General features: G+C 42.9%; 1 protein-coding gene across 6 annotated transcripts in view; it reads right to left on the minus strand.

Moving 5' to 3' along the window:
• Positions 1–920: 920 nt before the first annotated feature.
• Positions 921–24,026, minus strand: part of MAP2K6 (mitogen-activated protein kinase kinase 6) — a 115,164-nt gene continuing 92,058 nt past the window's right edge. For 4 of the 6 annotated variants that reach the window (XM_026512358.4, XM_044389103.3, XM_044389102.3 and 1 more), the window contains exons 11-12: positions 18,349–18,394; positions 11,548–12,379 (exon numbers count right to left, since the gene is read on the minus strand). In XM_026512358.4, the coding sequence (XP_026368143.1) occupies positions 12,302–12,379; positions 18,349–18,394 (124 nt within the window). In that variant the 3' untranslated portion in view covers positions 11,548–12,301. Of the gene's footprint in view, positions 6,964–11,547; positions 12,380–18,348; positions 18,395–24,026 lie in introns of those variants that run through there. The other 2 variants (XR_007191519.2, XR_006411033.3) reach the window with 1 other exon arrangement.

Below are 24,026 nucleotides of genomic sequence, written 5' to 3' on the forward strand. Positions count from 1 at the left end.
TGCCAGGCTGTGAAGAGCCCATGGCAGAAACAGAGAGAGGCGGCCTGAAGGAGAGATAGCTCCTTATTCCCTGACCCAGCCCAGTCCAACCACCCCAACCCAGTCACCAGACAGGTGCATGAGGACACTCCCAGTAGCTCTTCTTCCAGTTACCTGACTACAAATGCATGAGAGACGACCAGCCCGGACCACCCAGCTGAGTCCGGCCAACCCACAGGACTGGGAGAAATAGTATTAAACTGTTGTCTGAAGCTACTAAGTTGTAGGGTTTGCTATGTCACCACAGATAACCAAATCACCAAGGAACGACCACAACAGCCTTTTGTTATTAATCCGATCACCTTCTCCATGTTCCACTTTAATTTGGTTACCTACAAAATCTTGATAAACAGGACTCCTTTTGATGGGGGCAAATTAGTGTCAGTCAACACGAAAAGTGTGCAAAAGGCGGCACTATATCTACCCGAAGGAAAAAACTTTAAGATCTGATGCTATTTTTTTTTTTAAGATTTTTTTATTTATTTATTTAACAGAGATAGCCAGCGAGAGAGGGAACACAAGCAGGGGGAGTGGGAGAGGAAGAAGCAGGCTCATAGTGGAGGAGCCTGATGTGGGGCTTGATCCCATAACGCCGGGATCACGCCCTGAGCCGAAGGCAGGCGCTTAACCGCTGTGCCACCCAGGCGCCCCAAGATCTGATGCTATTTTAAAGTCTGAAAATAAGGAATACCTACGGAAAACTGTATAAAAGCTTTCATAGATGATGCCTGAGAATACTGTGCTTGTTTATGCCTTCCCCCTCCACATACCCCCTCCACTTATAGAACTCAAAACAAAATTCCCAACTCCATGGAAGGCCTATCACTTAGGAAAGATGAAGGATTACAGCAATCTTAAGACAGCACGTGGGCAGGACTTCAAAATCAGTATGACAGAGTCCACTGGCATTGAGAAGTGACGTGAACAATGTATGCAGAAGGAGGGTGAGCCCCTCACTTTCGGAAATGACATCCATCCGAGATGAAACACTAGGGGCTCCAAAAGGAGTCTGCTCCTGCCTCAGCAACATCAACCTAGTTAAGCAATAAGCCAGACAGAGGGGAACGCACACCTCTGGGTATAACTGGTGATGCACTCAATCTGGTAACATGAAGGTCTAGCCAATCTCTAAACTGGATTAAGGCAGATGCAAGTCAAATAGTTCCAGGCACTCAGTTGATAGGAGAAATCAGAGAACTCTGCAGACCCAACCATATGTACTTGAAATAACATTTTCTGTCCCAGAACGTCTGCGTCACAGCACTGCCTGATGACGTAAGGCAAATTTCCTAGTATTATGTATATTACACAGAAGACCAGGAAAAATTCGACTGACTAGTTGGCCTAAGAGTTCGGTGTCGGGAACCCACGAAAGCCAAAAAGTCTGGGTCTTAATCTTTTCATTTAAGCCATCTGGACCCAGCCTCCCCACAAACCATCTGATTTTAATAATGTGATATTGGCCTTCACGTCTAACCTAGGAATATGGACTATCCGAAGATTGAGTCTGAAGTTCATTACAGATGACGTGAGCTTCTAATGAGTCTTCGAGACTACAGCACTGTTGTTCTGTTACGCTTTGTTCCATTCTGTTTGGGAAGAGGGGTAGTAGAAATGGGAAAGCAAAAAGAGGGTAAATGGTTCAAGCCAAGCTTTTACCTGCAGGGCTTCTATACCGCAGAGCAGCATCCCCGGCACAAAGAATTCCCATGAACAACTCAATTAATATACAGACTCGCTGCGCTTTTTTTAAATGTCTTTTATTGGTTGTACATTTTCTTATGAGATCAACACACCATTTCTTTCAAGGACACCTTGCTCCTGCATACTATGAAAGTCATAGCAAGCACTTTGACAGAAAGAGGTGGATGGGTGTCTTTCGCCATTACTCCTGTCTTCTCTATCTTCAAATTGTTGTTTGAGTCAGTTCATAGAGTGACACAACATTGAACACAACACACACAGTGTGAAGTTTTGCATACACACGCACACACATCAGGAAACCGTTACAGTGTCTGCGGCTCGCTCCTTCCTCCTAAGCAGCAGTATGAAACTGAAGAATATCCTGAGATAGGAAATCAAAGTGTAAGCTCCTCATCAACAGAGGAGTCCCAGCTTGACTGAATGTCCCAATTTCATTTTCCTTTTGAGGTCACCATACGAACCATGTAACAACCACTTAGTTCAACATCTCAGCCATTTCCTTGGTCAAAAACACAGAGTCAATGAACTATTTTGTATCACATCAGAACTTTACTCTTCCCCTACTGTGCTCTCAGATCAGAAAAGAGAAGGGAAATTATAACGTTACGCTTTTTACAAGATACCATGATTGGAAATTTCACCATGGAATGACCTACGAAAGGCAAAATTACCCCCACCTTTGGTAATTACTAGAATTCCTCATTTACTGACTGAGAAGAGGCCAGTCACCCAGGCTGTTTAGTATGCCCCACCAATGGTATTTGCATGAAAAGATGAATTTCCTAAGAATAAGGATCTAGGACAGGTGGCTTCTCCAAATGTTAAAAACAAACATGGCATCCTTCAAGCCACGTCATCCCTCCATTCAGTATATTCCTGCTAACTCTGTCAAAACTTAACCTACATTAACACCAATAGCTTTCATCTACCCCAATTCCTGTGCATTAGCTATTTCCTTGGTTTCAGGATTTTGAGATAACATCACCGTGTACGATAAGCAGTAGTTCAAAAGAAAACAGCATCACCAACAATGTACACAACCTAGATAACAGGAAAACGAAGCTAAAATAAAAATGCACGGTGGCCACCAAAGCCGATATGGCAAGGACAACAAAAGGCATGCTTCCCCACAAAACAGGTATTTTTAAATACAATCCTAGAGCTTGACTGAAGTTATCAATTGATATTCATAATTTCCCTTTCCCAGACAACGGTGAGAAATGCTTTTGCCTTAAGAGAGCAGCCCCACACCTTTCCTTATAGGGTAACAGAATGAAGTACATATTCCCTGACTCCTTTCCCTCTGCAGCTCACAAGCAAAAAGCTTCCAGGGCCAAAGCATCAATTTCACATTCACCTCATAGGCGTGGAAACATTCCACCCACATCCTTCACAGGTCTTTACTTTATGAACTTCTAATGAATTCCATCCCGGGCAGTTCAGTCTGCCTCACTCATAAAGAGAAGATAGTGCCATCCATGAAGAAGAGATGATTTCCACCAGGGAAAGCTAGCAGCATGTAATACATCGCAGGCAAGATGGGGGAGTCAGTCAACGAGGGGATCCGCAAAATGGTAGTCGTTCTGCTATTTCACACTTCCCAGAGACACAGTGCTGGAGATGGGTTTTGAAGGACAGGGGTGCACAACTTCTCAAATCTCCTTTCATAATATTTCAGGTATTAGGAAGAGATTGCAGGGCTTCCCAACTAACATATGGAGTTACTTCTTCCTTAGCATCAAGGGATTGTGAAGACCAGGCATGTTTCCACTTGCCCAACAGCTGTCTTCACAATAAACATGGCTTACGAACAAATGTGGGGCACAACACGGGAAAACAATCCCATATACAAATAAAAAAGGTCTATCATAAAATTCACACAATGTAAGGGGGCGAGAAAGTGTGTGTGGTTTTTCTCCTTACAAAGACCAGATTAATAACCGGAAGCAGCATTTTTCCGAGACGAAGCTGAAGCACAAAGGAATCTGGGACAACCCGCCTATTTTACTAAAATTCTTGTAACGTTCAGTTCTGAACAGAAGTTACATCCAGCATCCCATTAGGATTTTCACAAAATATATAGAACAATGTTTGCCTTTAAATAAAGAATTTGAACTACATCCCTAACACCTTTCTCAGCTTTAAATGACCTAATGTGATGATTCTGTGCAGTAGGAAATATGTTCCAATCATGGAAGTTACTTACATAAAGAAGACATTTTTCCTTTAAAAATATGCGTTATTTTACAAAAACATCATTTTGGTTCATACAGAAAATCACTCCACTCAGAAAATAAATTTGAGGCTACACAATAAACTAAACACAGGGGTATTATGACAGAAAAATTGTCTGAATTTTCTTAATTGAACTTCCTCAGGTGGCTTTTTACACAGAGATTGGCCAAGAACTCCACAAATTGTTGCCAAATGTCACTTTCTGACACAGGCAAAGGTCTAAAATGGCCGCTGGAAAACGCCGGCTGTTAAATTTGGTTAAGCAGCTCAAGGGCCACTATCAAAACCCACCACAGACTATGCGTGTGTAGAAGGCACCTGACAGGTTTCAATCAATGCCCACAAATCCCCTTGTGTTCAGTTCGCGACAGATAAACCACCAGTTTTCAGCTTCCAAAGGCCGTACTGGTTTCCATTACCATTCTCCACCTGTGCACCCCAGCAAGGATATCCGTTAGCTTGACTCTCTGATGGGACCCTTCTCTGTGCCGAAATTGTACTTTTTCCTACACGTCAATGAGCAAAAATGGCAACTCCTGCCTCTGCAAATGTAGAAATTTGGATATTCCACGACCCATCAAGAGCCAGGTCTCGCCCCTCCTTGCCACTGAGATCAGGTTATTTGCAACCACTCTAGAAAAAGAAGCAATGCAAGAGTCTCTATGCCTGGCCACCACATACTGATTTTTTGCATTTTCTTTCCAAGGATTCATGCTTAAAAATTTAAATAAATCGCCCTCTCTTTTTGCCCCTCAGCCTCCAAGCCCTGTTAGCATCCTGAATACAGCAGAAGCCAGGGCAGACGTCGTTGGCTACAAAATTTCCCAGATTCTTTGGCGGGTCTTCAAGTAATCATTTCAACCCAGCTTCCAAGCCCTTAATAGCCACAGAGACTTTCCAGTTAAGGGGAATGATAATGGTAGCCAAATACTCTAATGGGAGGCTGATGGGGTTTTCAGATGCACATCGCACTCCATCCTTCATCAAACGGTCTTCCCCTTCCCTTCGTGACAAGAGACCCCCAGGGGTACCACGGAACATAATCTGGAACCACTTCTGTGCCCTCAACCCCTCTCTCCCCAAGTACTGAACACACACTAGGTCAGACAATTTGAGATCAGAAGAAAGTAAGACCACTTTTTCCACACAACTCACTGCTTCTGAAACTAGCTTTGAGTGTTAATGTTTTAAACTGGCCAATTCTCCTCTCCTGATGAAGACCTGTAGTGTTTCTCTCAGAACATTCACAGTCCTCTGCCTTGTGAAGAAAGTATACACATCAGACAAGCTTTGGGGTCCACCTTTCTGTTCCTGTCAGCCCCCAGAACTAAAGATTAAGGGGCTGGGTTTTGTGCTCCTATTTCAACTCTCAAAATGCTCTAAGGCCGCTAATCATTCATCTTTTTTTCAGGGTGTCCTCATTTAAACTGGTGACTGTAGAATCAATAATACTAGGGAAACAAAAAAATTTTCTGAGCTCCAAATGAACGCCACTCTCTGAATCTTCTCTAGAGTTCAGTATTTTTAAGGGAAAAAAATTAACGTTCGGCTCTTTGATAGGCTTTTGCCAGAGGAGATCACGTCCGTAGTCATACTGAAAATAAGTCAAGGGCTACACAGCCTGCCGGCTTCTTCTATCAGTTTGCTCTTCCTTGCGGACCCTGGTTAAGCATCGCTCCTCACGTGTATCTTTCTCCCAGCCCCCAAACCTCGTCTGACATCACTGTTCAGCCTTCAAGTCCAGAGTCTACAGATAATCTCCTAAGGCGGGGGCCTGACTTGCTTTGCGGACAGAGCTTACGGACTCCAATACAAACGAATGTTCGTAGTGACCCAATGACGCCAACTGCACGTTTCCGGCCACAACAGAGTATGCTTACTTCAGAGGGACAGAAACCCAACCCAGCAGTCCTTCTTTACAGGACGGATGGAAGTTTTATTCTAAGGTCTTACAGTCCGAAGGAGGGTCTTGCTAAAAGTTCTCTTAGATATCCCTTACATTTTCAAGATCTGGGAACAATGGAATCCGGGTAGTTGAACCAAGGCAAAATTGCCGATTCTGAACTTTGATATACGAAAATGGTTGGATCTGTTCCTTTCCACAGAAGTGTTCAGTCGGCCCAGGTCCCGCGTGCCTGGTGCAGGGATAACAAGGAAATGCAGTCAAGGGAACCAGGAAAGACCGGCGAGCTTGGTCAAAGCCACAAACTCTGGGGACTAGTTAGGAAGTTCTGTTTCCTACATTAAGATGCAAGTAAGTGCCTAAATATTCCCGTGTGTTCCCTGAAATCCGTCTCCAAGTCGGAAGAGCATTAGCCTCATTCCTCGAAAGAGACCCTGAATCCTAAAAATGCAGAAGTGGACCTGGGGGGAAAACCTGTATGTATCCAGACGAAGAGCCCACAGAGAAATCTTTCCATACTGACAACTCGAAGACAGAAACACAATGCAAATCTCCCCAAATCTCACGGCAAACTCCCAAGAATGAAGGGCTCAGTGCCGTAGTTCAAATAACAATATGAATGATGGCAAGATCCTCACAGTCCCTGGGAACTAGGCTGGATATTTTTTAAATTCTATTAACACGTGTTTGTGTTAGAGGGGATATTTTTCTTCTTAAAAAAAAAAAAAATCCCTACCACAAAGTCCTTGACCTTGCTTTGTGTTTCTACTTAGGGCCCAGTCCCCTTCCCCTCAGATAGGAAAGAGGCTTTTAGAGGAATTTTTCTTGAAAAAGGAGTTTGGGTCAGGAGCCCAAAAGATAAAGCCCAACGTTAAGTGTTGACTCCAAATGACTCCATCAGAAAACCCGCAGTGGTAGAATTCTATTTGCATAGCTGTCAACAGGGACTCTCTAAACCTCGGCATAAGGACACATCTTCTTTGCAGACACCAGGAGCGGGTGAGTGATGTGTTTGGTGGCAAGGTGCTTTCCCCAGAAGGATAATTTCACTTTGAAGGCTCTGGAATTCAGGTTGTGTTTCCCTAGGCGAAGAGAAAAGATCCTTTCAGGTAAATTGCCAGATCGAATACTTAAATACCTTCTTCGGGAGGTTCCGAGTGTCCTTCTAACTATAATTTATGTTTGTCTGATGATGCTGCAGCCAGAACACTCGTTTCTGGATAGTAAAGAGACTACAGCGTCAAGTCGATGTGTTGGGCTGTTCTGGAAGAAAGCGGGGCTGGGAAGCTTCGGTGGCAGACAGGGCTTTGTATAGGGTTCCTACAGCAGAGTGGGGACAAGCGCTGACAGAAGGTGAAGCAAATTACGGTTGTTCTTCTCCCACAAGGAAGGCAAAGTTCTTACTAGAGAGGAGGTGGCCCAGACTCAACCGGGGTTGGCAACCCAAGATCATCACCTCAGAAAGGAGGCATTTTGCATAGGCCCCTTCGGATAGAAATTTAGCAACGATTAGGACAGTACTCAAGGGGTGGGCCTAAGCCTCCTGTCACAGTGAGAGCCCGGAGCTCTGAATCTGCCTGCGAACAAGTATTTTGACCCCAAACTTTGTCTGTCTTACTTTCTTCAAAGATGACCAAAGAGCTCAGGGGGATGAACTGGACGATTTTAAGACTCTTATCTGCTTTCTACTTCTGAGGGCACTAAAGGCTCCCAAATTCTCACATCCTAATGCAGTTCAGAGAAAAGCAAAACCAAATGATTAGGGTCTGGGTTCATGATTCTCCCCACGCGGGCATCACACCACAGAGAGAAACGAAATGCAAAGCTCAGAGACAACAAGAATGTCGCTGCCGTCTAAGAGAAGCCTGCCTTTTATTTCGACGTTGAAGTTTAAGTTATGTCAGTTATTGTACAGAAATGGGAAAAGTAGGTACTCGATCTCAACTGAGGAAGACTGTCCCACTGGCTTCCATGGCAAGGAATACTTACCTGAGAAAATGAAGAGGCCATTTGCATGGGACTGAACAGTCTCCACCCTTCCCGAACTCACTCCCTATGTCCGTCTTCCTCCCCTGCCTCAGTCGTAGCTGAGCTCAACACTCACGAAATGGAAAAACTCTAGACACAGAGTTCATCAACTAGAGTTTTGTGTTTGATGGTCTAGGACAGGTGCTGGCAAACCACAGCCTGTGTGGGCCAAATCCAGCCCATTGCCTGATTTTGTAAATCAAGCCTAACTGGGACCCAGAACCCTGCTCATCCATGTATGTATTGTTTACGGACGCCTCCACACTCTGCAACAGCAGACCCGAGTCGTGGTAACAGACTGATGGGACACAAAGCCAAAGATATTTACTATCTGGCCCTTTACAGAAAACGTCTGCCAGCCTGGGTCTAGAATGCCACAGTCCACATTCTACAGAGCAGAGGTTATTGATCCTATGGGGTCTATAAACTGTCCTCCACTCCCCTTCCCTCAACCAAAAAATGTTTGCAAAACTATGTGTTCCGTGTACCATGTGCATTTTCCTAGGGAAAAGGTCCTAGCTTTCAACAGATCCCTAAAGAAATCCAGAGTACCCCAATTAAAGCCAAAGAAAACCAAAGAGTATCTTTAGCTGCCAGCATATTTAACAGTGCTAAAACACACACACACACACACACACACACACACACACACACACCCCTAGACAAGAGGAACACAGAACTTCTACAATAAAATACCTTCTTTTTTTTTTTTTTTTTTCCTATTCTAACAGGGTTTGTTTGGTAGTTTCTTCGTCCTAGATTTTACTCTGGCAATTTTCCACCTGAATATATAAATTGAATACATAAATTTTGGGGGGTCCAAAAAAAACTGCATCTTCTACTTGCTAATTCAGTAAAAGCAGAAGATTGCTTTAAGCCAGCAAATTGCCCTCTAAGCCATAGACAGACATTAAGAAGACAAAATCCCCAGGACAACAGAGGTTTAATTCATTTTACTGGATCTGACCACCAACTCCAAAGAATTCTATGAATATATGAATCTTCCCTTCGAGGTCAGAGGCAGTCACGTGGCCAAAAAAGCACTGGGGCAGGAAGTCTGGGACTAGGTATCTACTTCACTTTCAGGCTGAAGATAAAGCATTTCATTAGACAACTTTGGAAGAAATAGAGTAGTTTCTCTCAGCAGAGCTGATGAAGCCTGTTGGTCGACAGAGGCATTTGTAGTGTTAAATACTATGAAAACATGAGCCCCTCCATGTCTCCTTTGTGATCACTTTCCAAAGACACTAAATCAAGTGCCCTTGGCGAAACCAGGAGCCCCTTTAGTCTCAATGCTGGCTTCCTTGCATGCTGAGTCTAATGAGTATCTCATGTCCCCAACTAGGACATCCGACGTGGCAGGACTGATTAATGGCAAAGGAAGGCAGGACCTCGATTAAAAAGCTAACCAACCGGTGGGGCGCCTGGGTGGCACAGCGGTTAAGCGTCTGCCTTCGGCTCAGGGCGTGATCCCGGCGTGACGGGATCAAGCCCCACGTCAGGCTCCTCCGTTATGAGCCTGCTTCTTCCTCTCCCACTCCCCCTGCTTGTGTTCCCTCTCTCGCTGGCTGTCTCTCTCTGTCTAATAAATAAATAAAATCTTTAAAAAAAAAAAAAAGCTAACCAACCGGAGGCAAGCAAAAACAATAATCATGACACACAACAAGCTCAGTTAAGAGAGAGATCGAGTCACCTGCATGAATGTCCAGGAGTCCTGCAACTCACCACAACTTAAATATGGTTTGTGTATCTCCATCTTTGTTTTAAAATTAGTTTAGAACTCATAACAGTTCTCAAAAAAATTAAAAAAAAAACCACATTCTAGAATTTAGACTCATAAGACTATCAAGTCATTCTATTTTAGCACAGAGGACATCTAATCACCACGGAGCACATCATTTCTAGGGGAAAACGTATCCCAAGTCTTGAATCAGTATTCCGGGAATGGGCTGTCTCTGACAGCGTGGCAAAGATGTCCCCATTGATGTGGATGGGGAAAGAAGTGCAGGATTTGTTTCTCTCTGCCAATGTTCCAGAGAAATCGTAGGTGGATTCTCTCTTTGGGAGGTTCTAGACCAGTGTCCTCAACCAGGCTGCACATCAGAATCACAAACAGCGTGTGAAAAAGACCCATTCTCAGGCCCCACCCTGCACCACTGAAACCCAAGCTTGGCACTGGAAGAGCTCACCAGCTCCCAGTGATTCCAGTGTGCACGAGGCTGAGAACCATCGACGAACTCCTCCTCTACCTCCGTATGACTCTTTTGCAAGCTGAGGCCCTGCGCCCACACACTGGAGAGGCATACACAGGCCAACACACTCGGTTAAGAATATTTCTAAGTAGAAACACACTGAACAACAGGTAAGAGTTATCTGACTCTGACCAGAAAGATGTTTTGCTTTACATATTTCAGCAAAAGCTGTCATGGAATGGAATGACCTCCGATTTTTTTCTACTACTTGCTTTTTTTCATAAGATGGATGATGGACAGAAGAAATATAATTGTGGTGTTTTTGGTTTTTTTCTCTTGATCTCAGAGAAAATGCCAGATTTAGGAAGCTGGGTGGGAGAGTGAATGGCCAAATTAGTAAGACAGCACACCTTTTCTGGCTGGAAAAAGATGAGGACAGAGGTAGCTTTCAAGAAGATGAAACTATGTTTGATCAGACAGGTATATCTTGGAACTGGATACAAAGAAGTGTATGGAAATTCCATACTCACTCAGGGCAACTGCTATGAGCGAGACAAAGGTTAAGTACAAGGGGAAAATGCAGACACAGAAAAATAAGTAATAGCACTTCAAAATCTAAAAGGGGAAGAAGGGAGGATTTTAGGGAGCAATAATCCCCATATCTGTGACCTAGAGGCAAAAAAAGAAACAGAGTGAGTTCTCGTCTTCCTTTTTTATGCGAATTCTCCATCCTCATCCTCCAAGAATAGCCTTATAGCAACCCAACGTCCAAAAGCAATGTTTCCTGGTTATTACCGGTCTATACTTTCCCTGTATCACTTCCCTCCTTTTTCCCCAAGGAACCTAGAGAACCCAGGAGCACATTTAGCATGAGAAAGACCTTTCATTGCATTGTCCACCTGCCAGGGAAGGGCACCAGCCTCCTCCAGAGGAACGAGCTACTGTGTGCTGCTGGAGAAAAATGTGGCCTCCTCCACTGGTGGGAATTTGGCAGTCCATTCCAAGGAACGAATTCAACCCTCCCCATGAACTCCTCACCTTATCAAAGAGCTTCCATTGTCTCCTATTGCAGCCCTCCCGCTAATAGTAAGGCTTCTTTATTGAACAAGAAAAAAAAGAAGAAGAAGAAGGAGAAAGCAAAAGGGTATGTTAAGGATTGCCACAAAGTCAATCCCTGGGGCTTATACATCGTAAGGAGGCGCAGAAGCAGAAGAAGGCACCGATTGCTCTGTATGGTTCGACATGATTTCTCCTCTCGGAATTGGCACACCTCCTCCTCACTAAATAGAGATGTTCCCAGAAGCCACTAAGAAGAGCTTGTGACTTATCACACACACACACACACACACACACACAGAAGGAGAGATAGGTGATAGAAAGTCACATCACAAATCACATTGCATTAACACCACAAATGCCAAGAGAACCAAATTCGTGACTCTGAGATGTGACCAAAGTGATTTTATGTTTTCCCAAGTTAGGAAAAGGGTATGACTGGGCTGCCTCGCCACTTCACCTGAAATACTGTGGTTATGACCCAGGAGTTGAGCAGAAATCCGAGGACGTGGCCAACAGCCACGACAGCTGGAGTAGGCGGGTTACAAGAAGAGCTCCTTGTTGAAATCGTTATAATACTCTTAAAGATGCATATTAAATAATCTCTTCTGGACCATAGACACGATTGAACTTAAAAAATAAAAGCCCTATAAATATTGCCAACCCAACCTTGTCTTTTGTATCTCCCCCCTTGCATAAAATGGAATCTTTTCAACCAAGCGCTGAAACATAAATATTAAAATAAGAAGTGGGACGAACTACGGACGTACTTACAATTTCATCACTACGGTAGCACCTTGTGACCAGGGCCAATGCATTCGTTTCGTAAAGAACAAGAGAAGTCTGAGAAGCTTAAGGACTCATATGACACCTCATTAAATATTTAATCACCTTTTTAAGTCCTAAGCCTTTGTCATATTTCATCCATCTAGACAGTTCATTCTATACTAGAGATTCCAAGGCCCCCTCTGGAGGGGGAAAAAAAAAAAGAAAGAAAATGGGGAGAAAAAAAAAAAAAAAAAACCTTCTGCGAGGCAGGATTAAATTATCTCAAAGATGAGTTTCTATTGGCGCTTTAGTGAACCTGCCTCACCCTGTAAACCCGCCAATCCACAGGAGGGCCAACCGGCTGCTTCCACGGGACTTAGTCTCCAAGAATCAGTTTTACAAAAGATGCCACGTCTGTTGCTTTGGATTCGTGCAGGGTGAAAAATGGATGTTCCTGGGAAAGAAAACAAAAACATACAGTATTAATATTCGCCACTGACAATATATGAGATGAGCAACTTCACAGATGTGTTTGGTAAACAGAGTCAAACAACTCCTATCGGGGTTAATATGAACGCTTCCTACCTCTTTCCAAATCAAGTACACATCTAGCGATGGGGACATTTTAAAGATACCTTGTGTCTTTTATTGTCCCCCTTCCAGGTTGGTATCTGTTTCCACTACGGAGTATCGAACTACTTAACAAAATAAATCTGTGATTAAGCTACATAAATCCCATCTGTGGTGAAACACAAGGACTTGGCCAAAGACAGCCCAAACCCTGATTTAGCAATAACCCTGTCCCCTACAAAGTCATTGTAGACTGATACAGTGGTAAAATCATGAGAAATTTCATAGGTTTATGTACATCGATTTCTCAGGAAATGGATGGCAGAATGAGAAACCAGCTTTGCGACAGAGTATATGGCAAGGCATGGCTTCCCCTTGACGCTGAAGAGCTGGTTTGGACTGAAACAGTTAACAAAGCCACTCTCGAAGCCACATCGACAGCCACAAGTTATACTAATGTCTCTCTTGATGAAGAGTTGATCCATCTGGAAAATGATGTCGACTGCCAAACTCTAGGTATGTGCAGAGAAACTCAACTTGGAGATTGAAGATTGAAAAGCAAAAAAAAAGAAAAAGAAAAGCAAAAGAGAAAGAAAGAAAGAAAGACAGAAAGAGAGAGAGAGAGAGAGAGAGAGAGAGAAAGAAAGAAAGAAAGAAAGAAAGAAAGAAAGAAAGAAAGAAAGAAAGAAAGGTTCTCTATTCACACAGCTCAGATTAAGCAAACTTCACAAAAACACCAGGGCTAGCAGTTTGCTGGGGAAATAGGCAAAGTGGGTCCAAGAGGCCACACATTCCAAAACAATTCTGAAGAGAACGAAACCTTCTTCTCTGCACCAGTACAACCTCCCCAAAAGGCTCAATTTTGTTACAGTAAATTGCCGGCTGTCACCCTGGAACCTCACACCTCTAATTAAAAGGAGATACATCAGCTCACGAACCACAGTGCTCACAGTGGAAACAGAATCAAACAAACAAACCAAAAAGGACGATTCCCTCTGATAGAGCCCAGTGCCATGCACACCGCCACCCCCAGTCATGGCTGCCTCTGATTGTCTGGGGACATTATTTTCAGCGACTAGGTCGAGCCTCTAAATAGGAACGTTTTTGCATGCAGACACGTAGATGACTCACTCCGTTTCCCCCTGCCTTTGGGGATGTTAGTTTATAACCTTCATGTTGCCTAGCTGTAGGTTTTCTAATTATATTTGTTTTAAACCTGACAGCACAGGGCTGCATGAGTCAGCTCTGTGGGGAACTGAATGCCCACCCATGGAAGTGTTAGGAAACAATGCAAATGGGAAAGGAACAAAGAAAGAAAACCCAAATGAAAGTAGGTAAGTATCGTGACTCAAAAAAAAAAAAAAAATGATAAAGAGGCTTTCTGCTCTTGCCCATCTGGAAGAGACAGGTTGGGGGTTGGCTCACGGCCTCACCCCCACCGACCGTAGTCACTGAAGATGCCAGGTCCTTCATCCCGAGCTCCTTGTACAAATAAACAGCAGCGTTACTCCTGATTACTAACCACTTACACAGCACACTTACCAAGTGCTTTACCATCATGCTCATTAGCGTTCCCACATCCTCTTGACATTTGGTGATCTTTCAATGCACTTAAAAAGTTTTCACTATCAAAACAGGACATGTCAAACCTCAGGTTGTCTCAGGGACTAGTTTCGAGGCTCTGGTTCTCCTGTGGCTGTTTGCTCAGGGAATGTAGCCGTAGTCTGTGAATGAATCAAATATCCTAACCTAAAGTCTTTAAGAAAAAGTTCTCAGGCATCTTTCAGTTTACTCCCTGGGTAAATGCTGTGAGAGGCAGAAGGCAGGGGGAGGGGAGAGCCGGCAGGCATGTCAAAATGGAAAGTGTGACTCGCCTTCTTGTGTGGGTTTTGAGGCTGTAAAAGGTTGGGAGGGAACCCAGTCCCCTCTATAAGCAACGGACTAAGAATAGCAGGGCCAGCAACTAGGAGGCGAGCAAATGAGGCACCATGGATTCGTCCCCAGGCTGGTTTCTCAAAAAAGGAGCCAGGTACAGGAAGGGAGGACATTACCAACGGTTGTGCCTCGAGAAAACACGGAGATCCAAGAACACGCTACCAGGAACATCAGGGCAAGCCACAAGCACCAATGGTCGCCATCTCTTCTACACAACATGTCACCCCTTAAGACTACGGCTTTCTAGGGGTTCAGTCATCCTTGCTTAACACTATGATTCAATCTAGAGCTTCCCGGATATTTGAAGAACATGCCACCTCTGGGGTAATCACTTGTATCACCTGGTTATCATTTCTGGTGGTTAACATCTGGGACAGGGGTCAACAATCAATGGTCCAGGGGCCAAGGCTAGCTAGCCCGCTACCTCTTTGTGAAACAGAGGTTTTTGGAACACAGCCACACCATCTGTTTACGTATCGAATATGGCTGCTCTCACACTCCAACAACAGAATTGAAAAGCAGCCCACAAAGCCTAAAATATTTACTATCTAACCCTTTACAGAAATGTTGGCTGGTCCCCACTCTAAAGGAACACATCCTACTGAGTCATGTCCCCCAGTGGGAGTCTGAGAGAACAAGCAAATGAGATGATGTGAAAGCATGTACACCCCTGAATCCAAGTTAGGAGGGGGAAGCGGTTGAGATTTCTATAAGAGGGACATGTCTGGGTTGGGGCCTTAATTATACTGCCCTTCACCTGGAAAAAAGGATTTTTTCCCCCTTTCTTCACCAACTCCTACAATTTAAACAATAGTCTCTCAGCATGTGTTTTCCCAATGCTAACGTCAAAGAGGCTGGACTCAGATTTTCCACTTAAAAACCTCAATTCCACAGGAAAGCAGAGAGCAGTTATAGCCTTAGAAGGCAAGTCCATTTCCAGTACCACACAGACTAGTGTCGTAAAAAAAAGTGGGGGCGGGGGGAATGCACATGACTTTGTAACATTAATATGTAGACCATAAAAGACCACAGCGTTAGAACATACTGGAAAGTGGAGTTCACCATCAGTTGCCTGTGTATACTAAGCTAGGACTCAGCATTTTTTTCTTCTCAAGTGTGTTCCATTGAAACCTCTGATAAGAGGTCACTTGGAAGGGGGAAAAAATGTTCTGCATTTTTAAATAGCCAGAAATATACAGAAAATGCTCTTTTATCTGAAAATAGGGACAAACAAGGCAAGTTTACAATAGGAGCACGGGCTTCCTAAGACACCCCAGAAATCACTCCATGTCCACTGCACTTTATGTGAAATTAATTTTTAAATGTTCTGGGGGTTGCATAAGCATACCCAAAAAGGGTGCCCAGCACTAAAAAGGCCCCCGACTGGCTATTAAAAATATAATCAGGGAGGAAAAAATGTGTGTGTGTATGTGTGTGTGAATATGAAATGTTTAACCCAGGATGAAATGTTTAACCCAAACATGTAGTATGCCGAGATCTTCTCAAGCGTTGTGCATCTTCTTTTCTGCCTCAACTGTGGGTCTTGGTCAAACACAGCCAACAGAATGCTGAGTCCCTGGGCATGCCTTTTTAAAAGGGACAATTGGGAGCCCAAGGAGACCACCTGGTCTACTCTAAAACTCTCCCCGGTGTTCCTTTACAGTCTCCCAACTGGAGAATGGTTCAGACTTAAATCAAAGCTTAACCAACAGAACCGAAAATCCGTGTGATCGGCTGTGACTATCACCTATTGTATGAATCGACTTTCTGTAACTCTTCCTGGCTTGAAATCTCCAGGCTGTACTCTCCCCTTTCTTTTCTCCAGCTTTATTGAAATATAATTGACATATAACATTGTGTAAGTTTAGGCGTACGTGACGATTGACACACTTCTATATTATCAAATAATTACCACAATAAGGTTAGCTAACACGTCCTTCAACTCACACACTCACCATTCTTCTTTGGTAATAAGAACCTTTAAGATCTACCCTCCTAGCAACTTCCAAGCAGGCAATACATTATTGTTAACTATAGTACCATGCTATACACATTCCATCCATGTTGTCGCCAAAGGCAGGATTTCTTTCTTTTTTATGGCTGAATAATATTCCATTGTGTGTGCAAGTGTGTAGCACATTTTCTTTATCCATTCATGCACCGATGGACATTTATATTGTTTCTATGTCTTTGCTATTATAAATAATGCCGCCACAAACATGCCGATGCGGATACCCCCTTAAGACAGTGATTCCATCTCCTTCCGATACATACCCAGAAGTGGGATGGCTGGATCATATATTTCTATCTCTAATTTTTTTGAGGAACCCCCATACCGTTTTCCACACTGTCTGTACCAATTTGCATTCCCACCAACAGTGCACAAGGGTTCCTTTTTCTCTACATTCACGCCAACACTTGTTATCTCTTGTCTTTCTGATGATGGCCATTCTAACAGGTGTGAGGTGATAGCCCACCGTGGTTTTGATTTGTATTTCCCTGATGACTAATAATGACAAGCACCTCTTCTCGTACTTGTTGGCAAAAACCAAGTGGGATTACATCACACTAAAAAGCTTCTGCACAGCTAAAGAAATGATCAACGAAATGAAATGGCAACCTACAAAATGGGAGAAAATATCTGTAAACCATACATCTGATAAGGGGTTAATATCCAAAATATATTTTTTAAAAACTTATACAACTCAATAGCCAAAAAAAAAAAAAAAAAAATCTCATTTTTTTAAATGGGCAAAGGACCTCAAAAGACATTTTTCCAAAGAAGTTGTATAAATGGCCAATGATATACGAGTAAGATAGTATATAACACATGCTTTTTCCACGTCAGAGCCACCTCACCACACCATTTGTTAAAAGATCTCAGGAACCTATACTTCTAGCAGCGGCCCTGAGCAGGTCTTCAAGACCGAGCACTGCTTGTCTTGGGGTGGGACAGAAGCAAGCATTAAACGCCCACTGAATTCCTGTGCTCCAGGAAGAAATGTCAATGTTTGCTCTTCTCTCTACTGAACAAAACTCTTCCTTCCCCTGCTAAAATTAACCTTGATAGTTGAAACAAATCTAAGGAATGGTTGATGCAATTTAGTAAGTAGTCAAAATTTTATCATATTTCCCCCCAAAATGTGTTTCAACATATACTTCGACTTTCCAAGTTTCACCCCTGCCATCTATACTAAAGAATCATTTGTAATGAGCTTAAAATTGTAGTTACAACAATTTAAGAGAACCTATTTTAAAACAACTCAAAAGAATAATAAAAATAAAAAATAAATTAATTTTTTAAAAAACCCACAACTCCGCTGAGGTCTTATTTTCACTCTTTTTTTTCAAAGGTAGTACAAATGGTAAGCTGTGAACGCAGAGGTAATATAATTCAAACTAATAAGGCTTGGTCTTACTTGTTTCCACTAACATGAAAACCAAAAGGAGAAAGCAGTCTTTCCTCCCTAAACACCCACCAAAAAGCAGTCGTTCCAACAAATCCTAAATATTTTATCAAAAATATCTGATGAGTCACCTAGCATTTGTTTTCCTCATTGCTGAAATCCTTTAAATCATGCTTTCCCTCATTTATATTCGTAATTGATGACTCTTAATATCACAAGAACTTGAAAATGTAAATTTCATCGGCATCAGTTAGTCTATATGATGACAAGATTACCAACATGGAAAAAGTTGCTAAGAAAGGTGACCTGCCCCCAGTCATACTAAATAAGGATTTAGGACACGTGAAGGATTTAGGACACACTCTTTTTTGCTTGAATGCACTTCCGGTCACTAACGTTTCAATGAACCCGCTCTTCCAATACGGTTGTGTTTGATTATAATTAAGGTCTTAGTCACTTTACCTTTACTAGCTGTTGGTTTGGACAGGTTTACACGATTAGCAATACGTACCATAAGTTCTGGATATGTCGGCCGTTCTTTGGAATTCTTCTTCAAGCTTAAAGAAAAAAAAAAATCAATCACATTAAAATCTAGGAACCATCTGTATTTTCACGAGACTAGGGTTTCACAATCTGCAGAAGACTACACATAATCAGCTTTAAAATGTATTGAATACCTGAATCTCCTATCCTGACTCCCCTCTTTTGTTACACATAAAATTATGTTTTAAATCACTCTAGGTATACCTGCATAGTTAGAACAGGGGTGTGCGAGTATGTGTGTGTGTGTGTGTGTGTGTGCGTGTGTGTGTGTTTACTTTCCTTTTGATACTTTGCCAATGACATACAAACTAGCTTTTCTGATCTACAGCCATCACATTCCAAAACACATATCTACTTTCCTTCAAAACAGCTTTTTTCCACAAGAAATTGGCAGGTGTTTCTTACATTACATGTTATCTCTTCACTATCTTCAATACCTGGTTCTCCTTGCTTCCAGTTCTCTTGAATGTATAATCTGCTTTTATAGAATCCTAACCAAACCCACCTGAGATAGAAGCAACACCCCCATAAAATGTCTAAAGTAATGCAACTTTTTTACAACTTCCTGGCTAATGAAAGAGAAAGCATAGTCAGTGACTTCGCAATGATTCTTCTTAGAAATTCTTTGTGGTCACAAGCTACTGTGGAGTGGCTCCCATTCTGTATACACAACTGTCTGTATACACAAATGTTTTAATGACATGTGATACCAGAGGCAACAGTAACAAAACAGCAATAAGAAGAGACCAGCCCCTCACCTCTATCCTTAGCCCCCACCCCCTGTATCCACCCATGGCCTTAAAATGGAAAAAAAGAAAATAAGTGGTTTATTTGGAATTGGAACCCCAGGTCACAGAATGAAGAGAAGGATGGTACTGAAAACTGTGGTTTGCAAGGCGACCTAGAGACCCGTCTGCCCACCGGGCCACCGAATCCCACATGGATGGAAAGGAACGTAGCCTGGCGTTGAAGAAACCAAAATGTGACTGATCAATAGGGTTGCTGGGATTTGTGCCAATGGATCATTTTGAGCAGATGAGACCTAGTATGTGTTATACGAGCTCAGCTCCACCCCCACAGGCTAATAATAATGGGGGGGGGGGTCAAGGTACGGAGCCACAAGAGAGGGAAGTAGTTGAGACGCTTTGAGAAAGTGTGGTATAAAACAAAACGAAATGAAAAAAAAACAAAAACAAAAAAGAGAGAGAAAGCTTTTGAACCAAAAAACTTAAAGCAGCCTACCAGTTTATTCCAGGCAATGCTGTGGGTAGAAGCCAGGGAACCTGAGACAGGGTACAGTAGATGTGAGGAGAGAAGTTTTCAACCTGGAACTGAGGGCAGATCTAGGACCTAGTGACCTCAGTGACCAGACAACCTATGAGAGAAAGTTTCGTCTCAACTGAGGATAAAAATAAGAGCGAATTAGAAAGAGGAATTATCAACTGTCAAAGTCAGATTGATAATGGGAAGGCGTGCCTGAGTGAAATGAAGGGAGACCCTGGAAGTCCCACTTAGGGCTCTGCACGTATGCACAGCCTGAGATTCCACAGGGCTTTATTGGTGGTTCTCAACTGCGGGTGACTTTGCCCTCCAGGGGGTATCTGGCAATGTCTGGAGGCATCTTCAGTTGTAGATACACCCGGTGGCACCTAAGGGGACACTCGGGATACTGATCAATGCCCCATAATCCACAGCACAGCTGCCCACCACAAGGAATGATCCAGTCCCTAACGTCATGAGTGCTGAGGTTGCCAACCCCTTGGGCCACGTGGACGAGGGTATTCCTCCTCATTGCTCCCTTCTATGCCCTGCTCGGAAACCAAATTCACTTAGAAGCCCCTCCAGCTGATCCATCTGTCATTGCGCACATTCTCAACACTACCACCTCTCTGTCCCTGAACCCCGGCAAGCAGAAGTCTTCTTCCTAAGCTCAAGAGCTAGTTCACCTCGAAGGAAACACAGAAGGAGAAACGTGATCCCAGGAGCGTTGCTGACCAGCACACGGCCCGTAGCGAAGAAAACAAACAGGGTGACGTACAAAAGCCCTGAATTTTCACTATTGTTCAAAGCCAATCAAAAACCAGAAAGTCTTCTCCAGAATCTGAACAACTGAACTTGCTAGAAGCAATCACGAAAAACACAGAGGCCACCTTACATCCACACTCACTAGTCATGGGCTTGATTTCAGGGGTCTCTACTTAGACGGGCACCTTAGGGAGTCCTCGGACCAGGGCTGGGCATCGACTCGGCTAACGTTCATTCTTCCTGAGGACCATGACCCACCCTTCCAATCGCTAGCTTCCATTGGTCGGCAACTGAACCAAGGGGATGACATCTGGCTCAAGCATTAGAACACTGGCCACTTTTACCAACCAGAGACCTTTGTGATTTTTGCACGTCTATTTAGTCGATAATGAAAGAAGACTCTCTCGTCTCATCAGGTCAAGGAATGTAGTAAGCACCTCCTTTTTTTAAGGAGAGATCATTTTAAGTCAGGACAGCTTATCTTTTCACTTCTGGAACAGTTTAAGAGAATTCCTCTGGAGTTTTGTTTTGGTTTGGTTTTGGTTTTGTTTTTTTAGTCTGTATAAAGAAAATGTGGGGCAAGTACCCCAAGTTCATACATCAGAAAATGTTTCGGATTCCTGAAACCTCAGGGATTGCTGGCCGATAGGCTTTCTTGACTTACGGCCTCTGATTAGAAGGCTCAAAATTTACCACAAGCGCTACTACAGGGCATTCATGGAAAATACTTACACAGCAGTCCAAGGCTGTTTATCGAATTAACATAACTGATAAAACCCATTCTCTCCATCTTTTAAATTGAGAACACTTCAAAACATGGGCTAAGAATAGCAAAATACTCAGGATAAGGTTAGGGGGGGAGAAAGCAAATTTTCCATGTTTGATAGGAAGTGCTTGAAATTCAGGATAAAATAACAGCCGTGCAGTTCAAAGCTACACCAATTTCTTTCTGGATGGGAGGCAGACTTTTGAATTTTCAAGTGGCTTGTCATTTTCAAGCGTGCAATTAGCTAACTGCTCTAATTCCTCTTCCAAATGCCACAACACACGCTCCTGACCGTAGCTGACACTAAAAAACAGCTTCATGCTGTCTTGAGAATTGCTAGCTTGAAGTTTGTGCTGACCAGAGGATTTCTGCCTGTTTGAATTCCCCTTACGACGGTTTCCAAGAAGGGCTATTTGGTGCATCCACAGAATAAAAACACACTGTGCCTCTCAAGCCCATACATTTGTCATAAGCTAAATAAACATCTAGCGCCTCATTTTACTCTTCTTCCTGAGCAAGTAGGGAACTATATTTGATTGTCTCTGTGTCATGCTAGCTCCTGAGTCAGGCAGCATCAACGTCTGGGTGGGCCTCCAACACACTCCAACATGCCATCGGGCTGGTCAGCTGGGCACTGAGCCTCTCAAATAGGCCTGAAGGAAAAGTAAAAAAGAAGTCGGCCTGTTTGGGCACACAGTAGTTGGGTTTCCAGAAACTTCCTTCAGTCACCAAGCCCGTGAACCTATAGGAAGAGGTTATACAGAGAAACATAAGCCTGCCCTGATTCCATTTTTCCTTTTTAGATACTCATTTGTTCACCCTCTGTCAGACTAGAATGTCAGGCTTTTCTAGGAGACTTCTCAATTATGAATCCCAACCCAAGGCCTTTATGGACAGCATCACCTACTCTAGGAATGCTGTAAAACCCCTATGATAAGAAAACCACGTGTAGGGGGAGGGAAAAAAAGGAGGAAATGTCATTCCATAGTCCTATTTCAAAATAAGTACAGAAAGGAAGGGTTGGTAGGACATCATTGATTTTTCCTTTAAGTCCATAAGGCATAAAAGCCTTAACTTTCTTTCTTCTCCTACACTCTGCCCCCATCCTCCCACCCCACCCCGAGGATGATGTCTCCCGGAGGCTACTGCAAGAACACACCAGCTGGGGCTCCAGGCTCTCGCGGCAACTTTGGGCATGAGAGGGATAGCCAGCTGAGTGCTTCTACTCCCTCCCACAGACCAGGATTACTGTCAACTCACATGCAGTGATCAGAGGAGACCGAAAGCCAAGTGGACTTCCTGGATGAGGCTATACAGTGTGGAGCAGCACTCGGAGGGGAATCATTAAATGCTTAGATAGCACGCAACCCGGGAAAGGTCACAAATGTTCTGACAGATGACCAAGGCTGTGGATAATGCAACCTTTCTCTTCTAGTTCGACACTGAGTCGAAAAACAGAGGTACAAGGTAAAACCACCGAGGTACCTCTCTCGAAGTTCGGGATTCATCTTTCACTTTCCAAATCTATATTTCCCTTTCCCCACTTAACCACAAAATTAGGGGCTTTCTGAGAAGTCTTGAAGGATCATTGCCTATGTCATGAAAAAAAAAAATACACGGAGGTCCCTCCAAAAACGGTTCTCTCTTGAACAGGTATCTCAGATCCGGCTGTGCACATGGGAAAATGGAGGAACAGCTATAAAAGAGACCTTTTTCTTCATCAAGAAACAGAAGAGGGTGTTCTTAGGTAGTCACTTTTGCATTCTTTCTATCCACTCAGCTCCAGATCAAACTTAAAACTATCAGTAATAAAACAAGTGAAATAACCACACAGCTACTGGAAGCAGGTGTGTATCTGTAAGCTAGTACACAGGAAAACTGAAATTGCTTCCGTCAAGATCTAAGCCATTCATAAAATCCTTCTAAAAAAATCAGCACTGTTTTTTTGAAGCATTAGACAACTTTTCCAACTCAGTGCACTTCAAAATAGACTTCATACTAAGGGGGTATCAAAAATATATATACATTGGTAGTTTATGGGAGGCAAAAAGCTATTATTGATCTGCCATCTGAAATAGGAGAGCCTGTCCTCTTAAAAAAAAAAAAAAAATCCAAGAGAGAATCATTAGGAATGCAGATAAATGCAAAATTAATGCTCCTCTTCTTCTTTCCAATTCTCCTACCAACAAAAACAACTCTATTTTACACAATGGATACTCTTAAAGGTCAGATTCTACAGAAACTACAACACTGAAAGTTTGAGTCATTATTCTTGGAAAACTTCAGAGTTCAGGTGACTTGAGCTTTGTTTCTAGTATTTTATATATATATATACATATAATATGTAATATATATATATATATATATATATATATATATATATATATATTTTACTAAACCCCATAAGCAAGCCAGACTGGCTGACATGAATATGAGTAAAATGACACAGAATTAATAGCAATTAACAGAATTCACAGTTTCAGGAAAGCTAGAAAACATCTATGGTTCAAAGTTTTTAAATTAATGAAACTCAGTAGTTGGGACAAAAATTGACAGAAAACGAGAGGGGAACAGAGAGGCCTCTGAGGTCTCTGAAGATGCTGGCAGGGTTCTGGGGGGCGAAGTGTAGGCCCAGGGTGGTCGCCATACAAGGAGCAATAAAAAAGCATGTGGATTGTCCACATATGTGTGCACATGTTAAAATTAGAAAGCAATATTTCTCAAGGTTTTCATTTTTTAAATATCTCTAAAAAAGCTCTATTGCTCTGAATCTTTAGGAGAAATTCTAAGAGGAAAAAATACGTTGGTAAAAGAAAAAGTAATTGCATGATTTAAAAAAAAATAAATTATAGAAG

The sequence above is a fragment of the Ursus arctos genome, unplaced genomic scaffold (genome assembly GCF_023065955.2).
Source record: "Ursus arctos isolate Adak ecotype North America unplaced genomic scaffold, UrsArc2.0 scaffold_24, whole genome shotgun sequence".
NCBI classification, from domain to species: domain Eukaryota; kingdom Metazoa; phylum Chordata; class Mammalia; order Carnivora; family Ursidae; genus Ursus; species Ursus arctos.